General features: G+C 38.8%; 1 protein-coding gene across 3 annotated transcripts in view; it reads right to left on the bottom strand.

The window, feature by feature from the left end:
• Ctnna3 (catenin alpha 3) overlaps positions 1 to 19,637 on the bottom strand; it is a 1,449,584-nt gene that overhangs the window by 674,386 nt on the left and 755,561 nt on the right. For all 3 annotated transcript variants that reach the window (XM_034524718.2, XM_076917155.1, XM_034524719.2), the window contains one exon: positions 18,904 to 19,056. In XM_034524718.2, the coding sequence (XP_034380609.1) occupies positions 18,904 to 19,056 (153 nt within the window). The remainder of the gene's footprint in view (positions 1 to 18,903; positions 19,057 to 19,637) is intronic.

The following is a 19,637-nucleotide window of genomic DNA, read 5'->3' as shown; positions in this document are numbered from 1 at the left end:
CCTGACACACAAAAGCACTTACAGGATAGCTATTACTAACAGCATTATCTGCATAGTAATTTTTCCATTTCTAAGCTTTTTCCCATTAACCATGTAATTTTGTCTTCATGACTACTCTGTAGGGTAGAATTACTTCTATTCTGTATTTAAGGAAACTGAATCAGAAAGAGGCTCAGACAGTCTGGAGAAGAATGTTGCTTACCCATATAGAGACGAAGAGAGGAACTTAAGTGGGAGTTCCTAAACTCCCCATAAGTAGCAAGTTTTACACAACTATTTTCATGTCAATATAGTCAATCCTTAAGAGTTCATCCTAACTTTTAAATATCATCTTTTTAAATTTTGCTGAAAAGAGATGCATTAGAGATAGATAGATAGATAGATAGATAGATAGATAGATAGATAGATAGATAGATGGATGGATGGAGAGAAAGATTAGATAGGTGGGTAGATGGATGGATGGATGGATGGATAGATATAGATAGATAGATAGATAGATAGATAGATAGATAGATAGATAGATAGGTAGGTAGGTAGGGAGTGTATGTCTTTGGACAAAGGAATACAATGCTTTAGAATTGTGATATATAGATTGCAAGGTACTGTTAATCACATATTTTGTACATTTTAATTTAAAAATCACCAAGAACTTTCCAAGAGAAAAGTTAATTTTAATCTTAATTTAAAAGTTGATTTTATCTTAATTTTCTCATTAAGATAATTGGGATTAAATAGGCAACAAAATAAAACAATGGTGGTCACAATCCCCAAAGCTGATGAATAGAACATACATGGTTTGAATTTCAATCACTTGAACATTGCTTAGAGGGTACACACTGTGTTGGATTCTGATATTCTTTTGTTTTCACCTATGCTGGAGAGAAAAGGTATTGGGTCAGTCTCTTTATAACAAGAACAAGATTGTCCTTCCTACCCTTGAGAATTAATAAAGGGTCTTGAACTGATCAAGACTAAATGGTTGTTGTCAGTCACACATGTGAGGATAAAGTTGCTAGATCTGGGATTTTATAGTGATCACAGCACGGCATCCAGGAGACCTTTCTAGTTTCTATAAAAATATTTGCAAGAGTTTGGAAGTGTAGCTCAGTGACAGAGAAATTCCCCTGAGTGCTCACAGCCTTGGGTTCAATCCCCAGCCTCAAGAATAATGCAATGAAACACAACAGAGGACTCTTCCTTCTTCTCTGTAGACTATTTGCCACTCATCAGGGTTTTCTGAACATGAGGTGACATTTGGAAATTCTATGAGCATGCCACCACTTAGGATTCTGCCAGTTGCAGCTCAGACCTAATCATTTTATTATTATCTCCTTGCTAAGATATCTGACTGACCACAAGTTCCAGAAACTACATCTAGGTGGCCCAGAAAAATATCACTTTTATACAATGGGACATTTAAAAAACAAGAACCAAAAACAGAAAGACACCTGGCCCCATTGTAAATAAATATTCTGCTGTTGCTTATTCTGTCACAGTTTTTAATGAGGGTAGCAATAATAAGCTTATCACAACCACAGAGACAATAAAATTAAGTACACAGTGAGCAGATATCTCCCCACTGTCCTGTGCTCACAGGTCAAATGCTTCTATGACAACAGTCCGAATTTCTAACTAGGAAAAATGGATGGTGTCAGTCCAATTCTTCAAATTGCTGACATGTGCTTTCCGCTGTCAGGTTTTACCATGGAGCCCATCAGCTTAACCAGGGCTTCAAAGGTACTGGCACCTTGTTTATGCCAAACATGAGTGGGAGAACCAAGCTGCAGAAGTGGCTTTGGAAATGAGAAGCCTCTGACATCGAGTGCAAGGGCCTGGAGATGAAAGCCTCTGGAGTTCTTAAAGCATGGATCCATTTGTGCATCTCTGGATATATAAAGCAATTCTTGTAGCCATTTGTACTGACTTCTGAGCGATCTCTTCCAAAAAGGTGATAGAAGCATTTTTATGCTTTTGCTCCAGTCCTTGAAAACATAGCATACATTGTTGAAACATTTGAATCAAATGAACCTTAAGTTTTGACTATAAATGTCCTTAGGTGGCTGCTCTCCCAGGTGCATAGAACAGACTGCCAGTTGACAGAAATGTCTGAGAGTGCCTAAGTAATTAGTACATTGAAGGATCTCACTAGAGTGCATACATGGAAATATACAAAAATAGACAGGAAAAGGGGTGGCTCAGTCAGTAGGGTGCTTGATTCACAAATATAAGATCCTGAGTTCAAGCCCCAGCACCCAGATCATTTATTAATTCTCAAGGGTAGGGAGGACAATCTTGTTCTTGTTGAAAAGGGACTGACCCAATACTTTTTCTCTCCAGCATAGGGAAAAAAGAAAGCCAGAGGTGGTAGCTATCCACTTGTAATCCAGTGCTGGGAACCTGGAGACAGAAAGCTGTCTGGGACTTGCTGGTCAGTCAGCCTAGTTAAATTGGAAAGCCTTGGGTTAAAAGAAAGACCTTTTCTTATTTAAAAAAAAAAAAAGTGAATGAATACTAATAACGTTGAATAACCTGAATAACCTGAAGCTGATCTCTGGTTTTCACATACATGCACCTACATATATATGAGCACCCCACTCACGCAGACATCTGCTCCAGCCATACACACATTTGTGTGCACATAAACACAAAATACCGAAATGACATCTTATTGTAGACATATATTTCCCATTATTTTTCATAGATGGCAAGGAACAAGATGCTGGATCTTAGACCATGGCTACATTGACCGACTGAAGAAATTTCCAGGCTCTCTTCCAAAGCCATTGCATCCTTGCAAATCCCCAGTCAGCATTGAATGTTAGCTCAGTTGCTCTGTATTCTAATTAGCATTGGGTGTGGCCAAGGCATTGTAGTTGTGGACTATTCTTTGTAGTGTGTATTGATAGCACCCTGTTACTATGTGCAATTAACTCATAAAGTCAATGCCACTTCATGTGCTTAGCTCTGAAGGAATTTTCAATTGTGGGTCTTTTTAGCTGTCTTTTCTTTTCTTTTTTTTTTTTTTTTTTTTCATTATTTTCTTTGGGCACTGAGCATTGAGTCCAGGACATTTTCCATGTCAAGAGAAGACCCGTCTCTTTAGCTCCTTCCTTGGTGCACGTGATCAGTTTCCTATTGTTGAGTTTTGGGTTCACTTTACATATTTTGAATGACAGTGTTTTATCTGATGTTTCCATTGAAAAATATGCTACCCTATTCTGTGGTTTCTTCTCTCATACCATTGACATTGACTTTGAAGAGAGATTTTCAGTCTTAAAGTTTAACATACCAGTTGCTTGTTTCATGGATCATGGCTTTGCCATTATATCTAAAATGTCATCCCTGCACCCTACTTTCTTCACTTTTTTTCTTATGTTATCTCCTAGACATTTTAGATTTTGTGTCTAAAATGTTGATCTTTCTTGGTGGCTTTAAGGACTGAGTCTAGATTTAGCATTTTTGATGTCCAGTTACTTCCAAATCATTCTTTGAAAAGACTCTGCTTTATTACCATGTCATTACCTCTTCAACCAAGATCAACTGCCTTTATACAGGTCTATATCTGGACTATCTATTTAGCTACTTATATAAGGTTTTCATGAAGAAAATCAACAACAATAACTAAAACACTTCTTAAACTTTTAATGAATTACACTCCAGAGTAGCAGTTGAGAGCCAATATTTTGTACGGCAAGCAAGAAGCAGAGAGGACGCATGGGGGATGGCATAAGGGTTTGAGACCTCAGAGCCCATCTCCAGTGGCACATTTCCTCTAACAAGACCCACATCTCCTAAGCCTCTGCAAACAGTACCACCTAATTGGGACCAAGCACTCAAATATCAGAGCTCATGGGGGACTTTCTTGTTTAAGCCACCATACCTCGCTATTGGACTGTTGGTTACCTACTGATAGATTATAGGGGAAGAGCAAACATTTCCAACAGTTGTATACCCACTATTAAGCCCAGCAATCTCCCAAGAATAATTTCATGCCCACAATCACGCAGATTTCTCTGGTTAAAGTCAATGAGATATAAACTGAAACAAACCAAAAAGACATGAATGTGGGAATGGAAATTTGAAGGAAGCAGGGAAGATCACAAAGATTAGAGGGTGCAATAATAATTACAAAAGCATTATTTATGTATATAAAATTACCAAGGAATAAATTTAATTATTAAAAAGTGCTATTAACTTTCTTAACTAGTTGATCAATCAGATCAGCTAAGTTAATGGGGACCTTTCCTGAAATAATTTTAAAGAATCTATCACAAATAAAGTAAGAGTATGCCATAAATAAAAGAAAACTTCACAAATTCACATAGTATATAGAATGACACACTATGGGTTTATTTAGTATAAGAAATAGTTATTCAATTATCTAATAAGTTTAAATGTTTTGATGCTTAATATCTTAATATCAACAAGATGAAAACCAGGAGTGGCATAAATAGATGCAGAAATACCATGCTCATTGCTTGGAAGACAGTGCCCATTAAATATTGTGATGGCTTGAACAAGGAATGTCTCTGTTCCTTTCCCTACCCCCATTTATCTTAAGAACAGATCAGACCTCCCATGAATATCAACCAGCTGTGGCATATCAAGTTGCAGTAAAACTAGGCACATCTTCTCCTATTAAGGCTAGATGTGGCAGCCCACTCCTGCTATTATGAGTCCCACAAGAAGACCAAGCTACACAACTGTTAACATATGTGCAGAAGGCCAAGGTCAGCCCCATATAGGCTCCCTGATCCATTCAGTCTCTGTGAGCTGCTATAGACCCAGGGTTGTTGATTCTGTGGGTTTTCTTCTGTATCCTTGACACCTCTGACTCTTAAAATCTTTCCTCTCCCTCTTCCACAGGATTCCCCACTGGGAGGAGAAAAGGAAGGGGGAACTTCTGTCTGAATATAAAATTAGTTAATTAATTTTATTTATTTATTTTCATTTATGAAATAACTTATTAATGTATTAAATATTTACTGAATGTACATTAAAATAGTTTATCTAGTTTATCTAGTTAATTAAAAATAGAAAGAAAGAAATGGCCCCAATAATCTCATGTATTTGGACAGCCCAGTAGGTGGAGCCATTTGGGGACATTATAGAACTTTTAAGGCATAGCCTTGCTGGAGTAAGTTATGCCAGTGGGGTGGGCTTTTGAGATTTTATAGCCTTGCCCCACTTACAGTTCACACTTCGCTTCCTACATACAGATAAAGATATGATCTCTCAGTTTCCTGTTTTTGCCACCATGCCTTCCCTTCCATTAAGAACAGCTAGCCCTCTGGAGCTGTAAGCCAAAATAAATTCTTCCTTATGCTGCTTTTGGTTATGGTATTTTTATGACAGTAATAGAAAAGTAACTAATGCAGACGTCCGTTCTTTACAGATGGAGATTTAGTGACCGTCTAATCTACTCTTGCAGTCGTTCTGCAGATATCGATGAATCCATACTAAAATTTACAGAGAAATATTAAAAAGAATAAAGTGAGAAAAAGAAAGAACACTTATCTCAATGCTTCCTAAAAAGCTCACTTTGAAGACAACCTTGTATTGAAAAAGGGTAGACACACAGATCAACAGAACTGAGCCAAGAAACCAGAGGCAGGCTTATACACACAGGTCCATTCATACTTGCCAAAGGTGTCACTTAAGTGGCTGGAGAGATAATAGTACTTTCAAGGAATAAGGGTGAGAGAAATGTTTATAGGCAATACATAAGCAAGTGAACCTTTAATCCCACCTTCTATGACATAAAGATTTAATTACAAATAGATTATAAGCTTATATGTGAATCTTGAAATTATACAATTTCTAGAAAACTCTGAGAAAATCACCATAAGAGACAAAAGACAAAGAAGACAAGCATAACTCATATATAACAGTATCGATATATTGTACTTCACTTGACTTCATCGAAATTAAAAGTTCTGGCAGTGGACAAGACACTTTGAAGCAGCAAAGAGGCCAAGCTTCTTTCTATACTATCATCTCTATAAATCTCTATAATTATCATCTAACAATGCAAAAACGGCAAGACCATCAATGGAAACATTGCTGATGAGAACTAAACCCTTATAGCATGATGCCATTTCAAAATATAGCTATCATACAGTTCAGAAATTCTGTATACACACACACATGCACACATGCACACACACATGCATATTTATAGTTGACCAGTTTGGAAGATATTAGGAGTCTGGTGATAAATGGACAGCTCTGAGGACTAACTGGAAAAGAAATCCAGGAAATGTATACTTCCAAGAGAAAAGTTATGTGATACATTAATTACATCTCAATAGTGTTACAAAATAAGATCAAGAATTTTAATAGACAAATGAAAATTAAAGCCATAAGAAGCAAACACTATATATGCCAATGCAATGCAATCCATCTAGTTAACTGACTTCCCCTAACTACAAGAGTTTAGAAGTTTGTCTGAATCGCTCAGGCAGAAGAGTTAAAGCTCATCTGCATTCAAACATCAAATGGAAAAATGGAACCAGTTGTTAAAAAGTGAGATTCCATATACAAGAGTCCTGCGGAGAAAGAGCACATGTGGGCGCCCCTTTGGGGATCTTCTCTTTCTTTCTTTCTTTCTTTCTTTCTTTCTTTCTTTCTTTCTTTCTTTCTTTCTTCTTGTCTCTCTTTTTCTTTTTAAAAAAGATTATTACATTACTTATTCACTTAATTGTCCTCCTCCTGTTCACCCCTCCCACAATCCATCTCCCTTCCCTTTTCCTCTGAGAAGATGGGGTTTCCCCTGGGTATCCCTTGACCCTGGAACATAAATCTCTAAGAGGCTAGGCAAATTCCTCTCCCTCTGGTCTTCCTGTGAAGTTCCTATCCCCTTCTGGGCTTTCAGTCCTACTCCTAACTATTCCATAAGAGTTCTCAAGCTCCATCCAGTTTGCCTATGGGTCTCCGCATCTTTCTAAGTCAGATGCTGGGTGGAAATTCACAGAGGAAAGCCTTGCTAGGCTTCTGTCTGCAAATATAACAAACTATCATTAATAGTGTCAGGAATTGGTGCTTGCCCATGAGATGGGCCTTCCTCAAGCTGGGCCAGTTATTGGTTGGCTGTTCAGTCTCTGATCTATCCCCCATCCTGAATTTCTTGTAGACAGGATAAATTTGGGGTTGAAAGTTTTGTTTGTGGGTTGGTGTCCCTATCTCTCCAGTGAGGTTCCTGCCTGGATACAGGGGTTGGTCTCTTCAGGTTCCATATCCCCAATTTTGTGAGTCACAGCTAAGGGCACACCCATTGGTTATTAGGTGCCTCCCTTATCCCAGGTGTCTGTCTCTTCCAGGAGATGCCCCCCCCCCGCACTTCCCTACCCCTGTCAGTTGTAGATTTCCATCCATTCGCATGGCCATCTGCCCATCCCTCCTGTCCCTCCCCACACGTGATCTGAACCCCCCTCATTCCCTCTCCAATCCAGTTTCCTCCCTCCATCTGCCTCTTATGACTGTTTTATTTCCCCTTTAAGTGACATTCAAGCTTCCTAATTTGGTTCTTCCTTCTTGCTTAGCTTCTTTGGTCTGTCAAGTGTAGCATGGGTATTCCATATTTTATGGCTAATATCTACTTAAAAGCGAGTTCATACCATGCATGTCCTTTTTGGACTAGGTTACCTCACTCAAGATGATATTCTCAATTTATATCCACTTACTTGCAAAATTCATGGTATCTTTTTCTTAATAGCTGAATTCTATTCCACTGTATAGACGAATCACATTTCCTTTACCCATTCTTCCGTTGAGGGTCATCTAAGTTGTTTCCAGTTTCTGGCTATTATGAATAAAGCTGCTATGAATATATCTGACCAAGTATCTTTGTGGTATAGTGAGGTATCTTTTGAGTATGCCCAGGAATGATATAGGTGAGTCTTGAGGTAGAATTGTTCCCAGTTCTCTGAGAAACCACCAAATTAATTTCCAAAGTGGTTGTTCAAGTTTGCACTCCCACCAGCAATGGAGGAGTTTTCCCCTTGTTCTGTATCTTCACCAGCATGTGCTGTCATTTGAGTTTTTGATCTTAGCCATTATGACCAATGTAAGATGGAACCTCAGAGTTGTTTTGATTTGTATTTCCCTGATGACTAAGGACTTTGAACATTGTGATTTTCAATTGAACGCAGCATGGTGATTTGGTTTAAAGGAATTTATTGAATCCAATCAACATAGATCTTGCTGGTAACGAAAAGAAAATTTGGCTTCTAGGCACTGGTGTCAGCAGGCTTAGTGGTTAACTCCTGGCCAGGTGTCATTACACAGGGCAAAACTGGAAAGGTTTCTGTCTCAGAGCCTCACACACCAACCACTTGTGTGTCAAAACTCTGGGTACACCATTTGATCAGTTTTTTATGCATACTAATGTGTAACCTGTTTATGTTTTAGGGCATGGCTTCTGCTTTTATCTGTATTTAGGAGTAGGAGACTTGTTAGTGGTGGATGCGGGTTACTTTGTTACACATAAGATTGTAGGGAAAATTAAGCAGAAGGAAGGAATAAAGCTGATGTTCGCCAGATCAATGACATCCATGAGGTATGGCACCTGGGACTTTAAGGCATCATTCAACTGGATCTTACTAATACCTTCATCTGAGGGTGGAGTATCTCTTTATAAGACAAGAGATTTAGTCACTTGCCAGAGGACACAGCCTCCAAATCTCACATTTCACTGTGCTCCCCGTCATCTTTTAAGGTTTCTCTATAGGACCAACGGACATTTGATTTTATTTATTTGTTAGTTTCGGCATATACTGAATGCTATTTTTGCTCATAGACCAGGTGCAAGAAACACAAGCAAGACTTTAAACATAATCTTCAGGGTTCAGAAAATTGTATGGTGACAAATGGGCCTTGAAGGTAGAATGAGTGAGTGAGTGAGTAAATAAATGAATGAATGAAGTGAGCAAACCCCCCTGCCTTTGACTTGTTCATGTGCTGCTCAAAGCTGTAGAGATATCTCAGCAACATTCCTCCTGCACAGGTATGAATGCCTGTGTTCTGATCTTCAGAGCCCATGTAAAAACCAATGGGACAAATACCTTCTGCAATCCCAGTACTTGTGGGCAGAGAGGTAGACAGGTGAATCCCTGATGTTTATTGGTGTTGGCCAGCCCGCATAGCCAAGTCAATAAACTTTGGGCTCAGTAAGAGATTCTGTTATACATACATGAAGATGGATCTAAGAGAGATGACAATTGCCACTAATGAGCTTAGGTATTTGAAAGCTTGGTCCCTAGTCAGGTTGGTGGAGCTGTGTGGGAAGGTTATGAAACTCAACCTTGCTGAAGGAAGTATATAACTTGAAGTGGACTTTGGTAGTCCCTAGCCCTCACTCTGCCTCCAGTCTGCTCCACTCTTTGTGCTTCATGTTTAAGATGTGATCTCTCTTGCTTCTTCCTCTGGCTGCCTGCTGCCTTGGCTCTTGTCATTGTGGACTCGCTTCCTGGAACTGTAAACCAAAATAAATTCTCCCATCCTTGAGTTGTCTTCTCCAAAGTGTTTTGTCACAGCAGCAGAAAAGTAACTTACAACAACCAACAGCAACCCCTGGCCTAGACACACACACACGCACTCACACACACACATAAACACACATACATGTACATACATATACATGCATACACATACATACACACATATATACATACATATGCAATATATGCACGCGCACACACATAGACATACACACACTCCACAAGATCAAATAGCCATACATAGCCACTTAACAGTTAAAACATGGTTACTCTCAATTAAGAGTTAAAAGTTTAAAATACATCTCAGGTTTATATGAGCATAAAAATGATAAAATATTTAATTAATGACTTTTGTACAATTAATGGCTGACATGATAATATTGTGGGCATATTGCATTTAGTAAAATATATGAAAACTAGTTTAATCTGTCTCTTTTTATTTCCACATTGTGTTAGTGTAAGTACTAAAATTTTAAGAGTGTAATTGCTTTCTATTTCTGTTGGCCAGCATGTATCTAGAGCCATTAAATCCTGGGCTACTTGCTTTTCTGTTCCAACTTCCTTATTAAAATGAGTGTTATTCATTCTCTTTTGAGCTATCATAATGAGTTAGGTTTTAGATGTAGAGTCTTTTATGCAAATTTATGCTTGTGAGGTTAGGATCAGTCATTAACAGTTAGAAATGTTACATCCAGATAGAAAATATTCCATCTCCAGAGAGGACAGGGTTTGTTTGTATATCTTTCCCGCTGAGAAGTTGTTGCTTTTCATCAAGTCTACCTCACAATTCAGTATTGCAAGATGAGTTTGAGCCTCTTCGCCCTGACAACCAAGTATTCAGGGCTGTCCATCCTCTGCCCCGACTTCACCCTGTGGTCCTGCAGACACTTCTGTCCATTTCTCATTTCTATTTCATTCTGTAACCCAGGAATCTATATATGACTGTATTCATGCTGCTATCCCCAATGTGGGATTCCGATTTCCCAGAGCACACTCTTGCCCAGTAGTCAAGATTCAAGCTGACTGCTGTTATGTCTTGCTGAATCCCTAAACCCTTCTCATCCAATGGTGTTTTCTCCCTCCTCGAAATTCCAAAACACAAATAACTCCATCTCAACGTTATTCTGAAAAGTATCTGGTTTACTACCCTAGAATACGTTTGCATCACCAGTACAAAAGAACAAGTGAAAAATAGAAAAAAAAAAAAAAAAAAAAAAAAAAAAAAAAAAAACTGTCTCAAATGAGGGAAATGCTCTGGGCATGCAGATTAGGCCTTTAAGCGCCATGTTTGGCCATGAGAGAATTCCTAATCCAAGGAACGGCAGCCCAGCCTATGTGCTCTGCTCCTTCTCGTCAAATGCATTTCTGACTCAGCTATCACATCCTTTACCCACCAAAACAGGAGAGTTTCCAAGACATCCTCTTTGAACAGTTGTTGGTTTGTGTACAAGCATAAGCGTTGGGGTTTTTTTTTTTTTTAATCTTTTTTTTTATTATTATTTTGGGTCTTTACCAGGGAGAGGAGGAGGAAGAATAAGACAGGCCTCTAAAAGCTGTGTTTATTTATAATCGAACAGATCCTTATTTGATAACAGATGATCAATTAAAGTGAAGTGTGAAACTTGCACAGCATTCTGTCAGGAAGCAAAGGCATGAGGAGAGCTGACAGCAATCAGCACTTCTTGCAAGCAGCAGGAGCCCCTCTCAATCCTGCTCTCTTGGCACTGTGGCTCTGCTAAATCAGGCTCGCCATTTTTGCGAGTGGGAACAATCAGCCATGTAGGTAGTAGGGAAGTATTATAATTAAATGTCCACCCACTTTTTCCCTTTTGATGAAAGGCTCCCGTGAAACATACTAAAATAGGGTGCATCCAGATACATGCATTTTTGATGAGTCAAAAATTCTGAGGGATATGGCATTTTACTGAAAGGGGCTATGTCGATTCACTGAAAATTCTCCATCCTATATCATTTACAGAAACATATTTAATGATAATTAATATGGTGAAACCCAAGGGGCAATGTCCAGGCCATCACTATTTTAATTAGCGTCAGTGGTAAGGCTCAGCATGGCTGAGCTTGCCAAGAACAAATTATAATATGGCTAAGATGTCGACTGGGTGAGGGGGTATGGTCATAAGCCTAGCAGTGGTGGAATCAGAGGCTGAAGGATCGTAGCAAGTATGAGCCTGGTCCCAGTGTACACCGCATCTTTCAGGCCAGCCAGGGCTACATAAGAAGTCCTTGCCTCAAAATAAAAGAAATGAAAAGAAGAGAAGGAAAATAAATTATATAATAGCAATCATATGAACAATACATTTATTCAGTGTAATGACAGTCTTCTGAGAGACTTTAAATAGCCAGATGAAAGACAAACAGGATTTTTTTTTTGAGATAGGCAAGTGCTTTAAGATGTTACTTATCACAGACTCCTTCTGAAAACAATCCCTCAACAGGTAGTTTGTGTCTGCTCTTGATAATGAATGACACAGGCATTCACTGATATGTCAGTAAGGAATTTTTTAAAAATACTCATTTGGCCCGGGGAAGAGACGGCTCAGCATATAACTAAGCAAACAGGAGAGAAAGTGTAGAAAAACACCATTGAGGTTATTTTGTATGGACTAGCTACTCCTGATCACTGGGCCTATGGTTAATATTCTCTGATACTCCTGATCACTGGACTCTCTGTGGCTAATATTCTCAGTGAGACTCCACTGGAGAAAATATAATTTGCTTTTACAGATAATTCTTGCTTAGTGGTAGGAACCAATATTATTTGTTTCTTTATTCAAGAACCTGAGCCCCTGAATGCCCCCTCTGTTTTCTGTCTTCTTTTTCTTTCTTCCTTTCTTTTTTCTTTTTCTTTCTTTCTTTCTTCCTTTCTTTCTTCTTTCTTTCTTTCTTTCTTTCTTTTTCTGTCTGTCTGTCTTTCTTTCTTTCTTTCTTTCTTTCTTTCTTTCTTTCTTTCTGCCTTTCTTTCTTTTTTAAGTTACAGGTTAGCCAGTATTTACAAAGTTCTTTTAACAATACAAAGTTTTTTCCTTAGACAATCTGATAAGAATTCTTTAAAAATAGTCTTGCTTCCCTCATTTAGATCTGACTTCAACTAGTCCACTGATTTTAGATTTCTCTGACAAATATAGTTGAGGTCTGAAATCCTAGATATGCTGAAAATAGCTTTTCTCCAAGTCATTTAGAATTTAAGGCTCCCTGCCCTGCTATGTCAAATGACCCAGCTTGGGAATAGGATGGGTGTGTGTGCATGTCAGTATGTGTGGGGTGTTGGGAGAGAGATGGGAGGAGACTGATGAGCTATCTACACAGGGAAAACGCAATCAAACCAATGAATTTAACCACTCCTATTTCTCCTGATTCTCTTGCTGCCCTTGTGTCTCCATTCATATGGTAAATTAATAACAGTTTTCTCTTTTGCTTTCATTAGGTGGCCCTTTTCAAATCAAAGGTTTGCCTAGGAGATAAAAGTGGAAGTGCTTTTGAGAAGGAAAATGTACAGTTATCTCAAAAAGCAAACAAAATAACTTTCATTTTTGTATTTCTTAGGAACCTACAAACCTGTCAATTGACAAAAATAAGAAATCAGCAGGAGAGACTTTAGACATTATCTTTTTAAAACTCCATCTAGAGATAAAGCAAATGGGTGGGGCCAAGGGTTTGCCACTTCTTAAATTTAATTTTTAATTAAAATAAAATAATACAACATCACAAAGGGAGGAGTTGGAACACAGGTTCCTTGGGAAACTGGACAATGGTGTCCCAGAAGGCACAGGTTATTATTACAGGAGCATCTCAGAGCCAGGTGTAGGATATTACAAATTATTGGTCAAGGAGGCCTCAGAGGAGCCCCAGCCACACAGTGGGCAGCAGTTATTGTAGAAACTCATAACTAGTTAGAACACCGAGACTACGTGACTTAGGTGCTCAGCGGGGAAGAAGGGCTGGAAAGATGGTGCTAGCCTGAGGATAGGGGAGGGGCGCTGTGAAATGCTGTCTCCCGACATGACATGACATGACATTGCTCTTGCGCTCACAAACTCATTACAGCTGTGGCTACATGGCAAGTTGTATTCAAGATCAAGCCATAGAGACCAAACAACATCCAGAAGGCAGGGGATTGGAGGTGATTAAGGTAGGAGGGAGACATGTTAAGAGGTGTTCTGGGCAAGTAAAGGGGAGTAGGTGCATATGGTCAAGACATAAGGTATACATGTATAGAATTGTCAAAGAATTAATAATATTATTAATTATTTAGCAATATTAGGAATTAACAGTATTCCTAAAATAAAATTTACACAAAGGTAGAGCAGACTGAGTTGCCCTTGAAGACAGGCAGATGAAAGGCAGCGGTGTGGGTTTGGCTGTTCCTTCTACTGAGCCCCAAGTCACCCTGTCCCCTACCACAGTTCTGTCTTGCTGGGCCATTGCTTTGGCCAAAAGAATACAATGGAAGTGAATGCCAATTCCTAGACCAGAGCATTAAGAGAAAGCCAGCTTCTGTTTCCTGTTTCTTGTTTGCTCTGGCTAAGGCAGGATAGGAAAGGCAGGGGGAAATTAAGGGGTCATGAGAGAAGAAAAGAGGCCATCACTCTTTCAACTTTGTTGAGGTCTCTCATGTCTGAAAGTCAAAGACTTCAGCACAGCTCGAGAGTCAACTCAAATGTTTATATTCCCCTGTCTGAGGAGAATCTCAAAAACCAATTTACGAACGATATTTATGACAAAAATATATCTCTCAGCGGTGGAGAGGTCTCAATGAGTGAAACTCTTAAATGCCAGCATGCAGACCTGAGTTCAGAGGCCCAGTACAGCCATGAAGCCAGCACTCCTCTGACAGGATGGGAGACATAATCCTTGAATAGATAGATAGCCTGGTATGGACCTTATCTATCTCTGCTGACCTATGTTTGCTCAGCACCATCTTCTCACACGTAAATCTGTAAATACACTTCATGAACCAGTTTATAATTTCATTTACTAAAGGGAAACTGAGTAGATGAAAATAAGTCTATCTGGGCATTGTTGTGCATGACTGAAACACCAGCAAGTCATGAAGCAGATGCAGAGAGATCTCCGTGAAGTCAAGGCCAGCCTGGTCTACAAGGGACGCTCCAGGACAAGAGCTACATGTAAGACACTGCCTCAACGAAGCAAGACAAAACAACACGAATCTGCCTGATCTGGTGAGATGGCTCAAGGTTAATGCTGCTTGCTGCTAAGCCGTAGAGCTAAGTGCCATCTCTGGGGCACACATGGTAGAAGAAGAGAAGTGATCTTGGTCAGTTGTTTTCTGACCTGCACATGCATGCCAGGACAGAAGCGTGTCTACAGAGATATCCCTACCACCACCACCACAGGCATCAGTGCGTGTGCGCATACACACACACACACACACACACACACACACGCGCGCGCGCACACACACACACACACACACACACACACAAACAATGTCATAAAAAATAAAATACTTGAATATTTAAGTTTACTCTTTTAAATTTAAACATGGATCACATCTTTTCAACAATGGAACGTCAAAAGTTCAAAAAAAAATTATCTTTTAGGTTTTCACAGGACACTTGCATGCAGCTCTCTCTCCTATGAAAGCAGAATTTGCCTCTCTGGCATGTGGTGTGCCACTGTTTGGTTTTTCTTCTTAACAAACACCACTTTGGCTTCCTACGGACTCACCATGAATTCTTTTCTGTGCTTTAAATCAAGATCGCACTTCAGCTGAGTAGAAATCTCTCGAAAGACCTCCTGTTGTGACACTATTGTGACCCTCTTAGAACCTACAACCTATTAGGCAAGAAGCCCAAGGCACATAAAGAGTCGATGTTTTATCTCTTTTCAAAAATGCACGTCTCCATTGGTAGCTAACACACATGGGCATAGGCACAGGCCAACGTTTGTGTCCAACTGGAATCAATATTTGGTTGACTCTATCTCAGCTAATATATGAGAAAAAGAGATTCTTGAGGAATCCTAGGTAAGAACTGCCCACCTCTGTGCCAGCTAAATAGGATGGAGTGAGTGTAAGGAATAGTTACTTTAAGCTAATAAGTTTCGGAATTATTCTCCACGGTAAAAACTCACAGAAACTGAAAGTGACTTAGACCAGAATATCTCCATTTATGCTGGGGTATGGAGGAAGTGCCGGTGCTTCGACAGCCCTCTGTAATCACTTTATTCTCTGTTAAGGGGATATTCGGATTTAAATAAAATCCATTCTCAGTTTCCCAGTAGCTCATAATTCCAAAAGCTTCTATTCTTCAATGTTCACATGGAATGGGGAATTCTCAAAATCCTTCAACATTTTAAAACAAATTTCTTAAAGCTCTCTCTGCATGATAGTGATCTATCATTTGGTTAAAATATTAAGGTAATATTCACAGACATCCGTAAAGGCAGTATGTTAGCAATATGGCGTGAAAGGAAGTATTTTTAGAAAGTACTTGAAGAAACTCCAGATTAAAGTAAAGTAAAAATAACTTTTAAATTGTGTGATTATTCATAAATGTTGAAAGCTTCTAGAGGAGTTGTCCATAGAACTTTCAATAATGTTATTTGGGGGTACCTAGAAAAGTGGGGAATGTTAAATAATGTGGAAAGGAAAAAAGTCCATCACTCAGGAATCCTAATGAAGTCCCTCCCCAGGTGACTGTCAAGAATTCCAGTACAATTAACTGGAAGCTGCCTACAGAGACAATCTTCCTTCTATATAAAAATACTTTAAGAAAGAATATAAAAATATCTATTAAACCTCACTTTATCCCTGAGTGTGCATGCCTTTTGAATATGGCCATCCTCCTTTATAAACTGAGACCTTACCAGAAATCTCACAAACAGGACTGTAAGCTCCATATACAGGCAAGGCATTTCTGAACTCTCATGTATAACCTCCATGACCTTAAAGAGCTGTCATCCTAAGTATGGCCCCTCAGGGACCCCTCAATGATCTTCTTTGAATCCCTTAGTCACTCTTTGAGATACGACTCCAAAATTATACATATGACTTACTGTAAAGGCACTTAAGAGGAATTCACTTTTGAGGCATCAACACCCACATAGAAATGATTAGTCTTCTTTTAAGCAACTCTGCATTAACTTCCAAGGTTAGATCTATTTTAAGAGCACTTCCTAATAAATTCCAACTATACTCATAATGACTGGTCCCAAAATTGTTTCAGACATCGAAGTCTAGAATCTAGGCTTCCCCCGAATAGAGGTCTCTGGAAAGAGACAAGCATGAGTTCTGTCTCTGACCCTACCTATTGCCTCTTTACAGTTTGTCCAAGGTGTCATAGAAAGACTAAACCAAAAAGTTGGAATAAAAATACATTGTCAACAGACACCAAACTTTACACTCAAAGTATATCACAAAACTATTTACCCTACTCCATTATTTGGTATGACTTCTGCATAGAAACCTTTATTTTTTATTTTAATTAATTAATTAATTAATTAATTAATTTGGTTTTTCGAGACAGGGTTTCTCTGTGCAGCCCTGGCTGTCCTGGAACTCACTCTGTAGACCAGGCTGGCCTCAAACTCAGAAATCCTCCAGCCTCTGCCTCCCAAGTGCTGGGATTAAAGGCGTGCGCCACCACTGCCCGGCGTATAGAAACCCTTTTTAGACCAATGTTTTGTACCTGTCAAGGACTAGGCTAAATTAGGCAGCTCTTTGTAAACCCTGCACCCATCATAAAATACTGGAAAAAGGTGCATGTGAATGATAACAAACCTGGATCAACAACAGATCACTGAATCTGCTCACTGAACGTTATAGACATGATTTCAGCACTGACACTAATTAGGATGGGTGTATGGCTTTATTTTCATTAAATGCTCATTGGAATAATAACACTTGGGCTGTCTCACAGAGTTCTGAAAAAAATTCATAGGCAACTTCTAAACCAGAGGTGTGGCAGCCTGGGGAAAGGCATGACTTTAGCCATGAAGTGAGTGCTCATGCGTTTATTTTTCCTTTTCTACTTCTGGAGGCTAGAGTCAAACAGGAGAGTTTACAGTAAAAGTGCTAGCTATGTTGGAATTTGTTCCATATATTTACATTAAAGGTGTTAAAAAAAAAAACCCGTGCTACTATGATTCTAATTTGAGTTATGATTATTTCTCTCACATTTTTATGAGCAGTTTAGGCAATAACCACACTTTACTGCAGAACTGGTGACTATGTAGGAAGAGGTGGCAGTCAAATGTTTAATCGCCAGTATGGAATGTTCACGGAGGTCCCTAATAGGCACTAGCTATAATCACTGGTACAAATGACTGAGCATGTTATAGCGACTTCCAACCTCAGCACTTCGGAGGCAGAGGCAGGTGCGTCTTTGTGAGGATAGGGGCAGCCTGGTCTACATAACACATTCTCAACTAGCCAAGCTGACATAGTGAGATTTAGTTTCCAAAATAAATAAATAAACAGACACACAAGCAAAGTGATATGAACCAATGCTGAGTTGCAGCCAAGAATCAGCTCTGGTAAGACACACATTCCCCTCCTAGTCACTGGTTGTTGTGAGCATCATTGCTTGAAGAAATTCTTCCATACAGGGTCTCACACACAACCCCCTTCTTAGTCACCAATTGGTTGCTGGCCTTGTGGGTATCATTGCCTTAAGTAATTTTTCTGCTCAGGTTCTCTGCTTCACTAAGTTGTGTTTTGATACCCACGAACAGGTTCTACTCTGACTCTTGAGCCCTGCCTAATTCGGTTAACAATCTGCCATCCTGCTCCTAAAATTATGGGGTTGTGGTTACACCTGGAGCTGCTAAACAGAGGAAAATATGATTTATCATCTCCCCTTCCCCTAGTCTACTATCCCTACTTAATTTTCCATGCAACTCTCAAGACCTGCCCAATCTACTGGCTCGTTCTTTATTTTGCAGCACACAATATGTCTTAGAAAGCAAGAGAAAAAAAAAGACCCATGAAACTTAGCAAATAGAACACATGGCATGGAGTATTTGATAAATGGAAGCTAGAATGGTAAGAAAATATTTATCAGGACAGAACTACATACTTAGCTTGTTCTTTATAGTGCCACTAAAATGGGTGTTTAAAGTTGAAACAATGGTAAGCACAATTTCACAGATCTTTGTAAAGAAACTGCTTCTTTTTAAGCCACGGAAGGGTAGCTTATACCATTTGATTCATAAAGGTCCATATTACCTAGGCTCAACTCTGCAGCATTTATAATATGTGTGTGTATATATATACATATTATATATATGACATATATATATATATATATATATATATAGAGAGAGAGAGAGAGAGAGAGAGAGAGAGAGAGAGAATTCAGCTGTAAATGGAAAAAGGAACCTTTCTTTCCTGGATGTGAAGTAGCTGCAGCAACAGCACACTTACCTCCACCAGCCTGCCAGTGTGCTCATGAAATATGGCGGCATAGTCTTTGATTTCCTTTACTCGTCCATTCTTAGCTGCTTCAATGAGGACCAGGAGTGGAACTGTTGTGTCCAGGAAAGAATCTGATATGTGATCTATAATAGCCTTGCGGAGCTGAGAAGGAAAATAAAAATCCTTTTATTTCCAAGAAAAAGAAAATTCAGGCTCTTTTCTAGTCTTGTGATCCCACTGCTTCAAAAAAAAAAAAAAAAAAACCACATTCACACATCTCTTAAGCAATCTGTAACAATTGTAATACATGGTACAGAATATGAGCATCCTTTATAAACAAACTAAACAAAATATTCACGATAAAAAAAATCAGGCAGCAAGGATTCCCTGGCTCCCAAAAGTCACTAATTTTTATATTGTGTTTAGAACATAATTAAAATTGTGAGTGGTAATTCAATATTTTCCTTAAAGAAATTACATGATTAGAATATCAGTGTGTGTACAAATAAAATGCACATATCATATTTTAATAATTATAAATTATAAATGCTTTTATACTTATTGAAAAAATTGATCATGCATTTTGTTTAACTAAATTGTAGACTTCATGGTAATTAAATAAAGTGAGATCATCAATTGCACCAGATGATAACAGATTAATAGGGCAAGAAGGAGAATAAATGAATTTGATGTCCAATTACCTTCATTTGCTTTAATTGTTCTTGCCCTCACAACTTAAATTA

Source organism: Arvicanthis niloticus, chromosome 20 (genome assembly GCF_011762505.2).
Source record: "Arvicanthis niloticus isolate mArvNil1 chromosome 20, mArvNil1.pat.X, whole genome shotgun sequence".
NCBI lineage: Eukaryota > Metazoa > Chordata > Mammalia > Rodentia > Muridae > Arvicanthis > Arvicanthis niloticus.
This window is presented reverse-complemented; position numbering and strand designations above follow the sequence as displayed.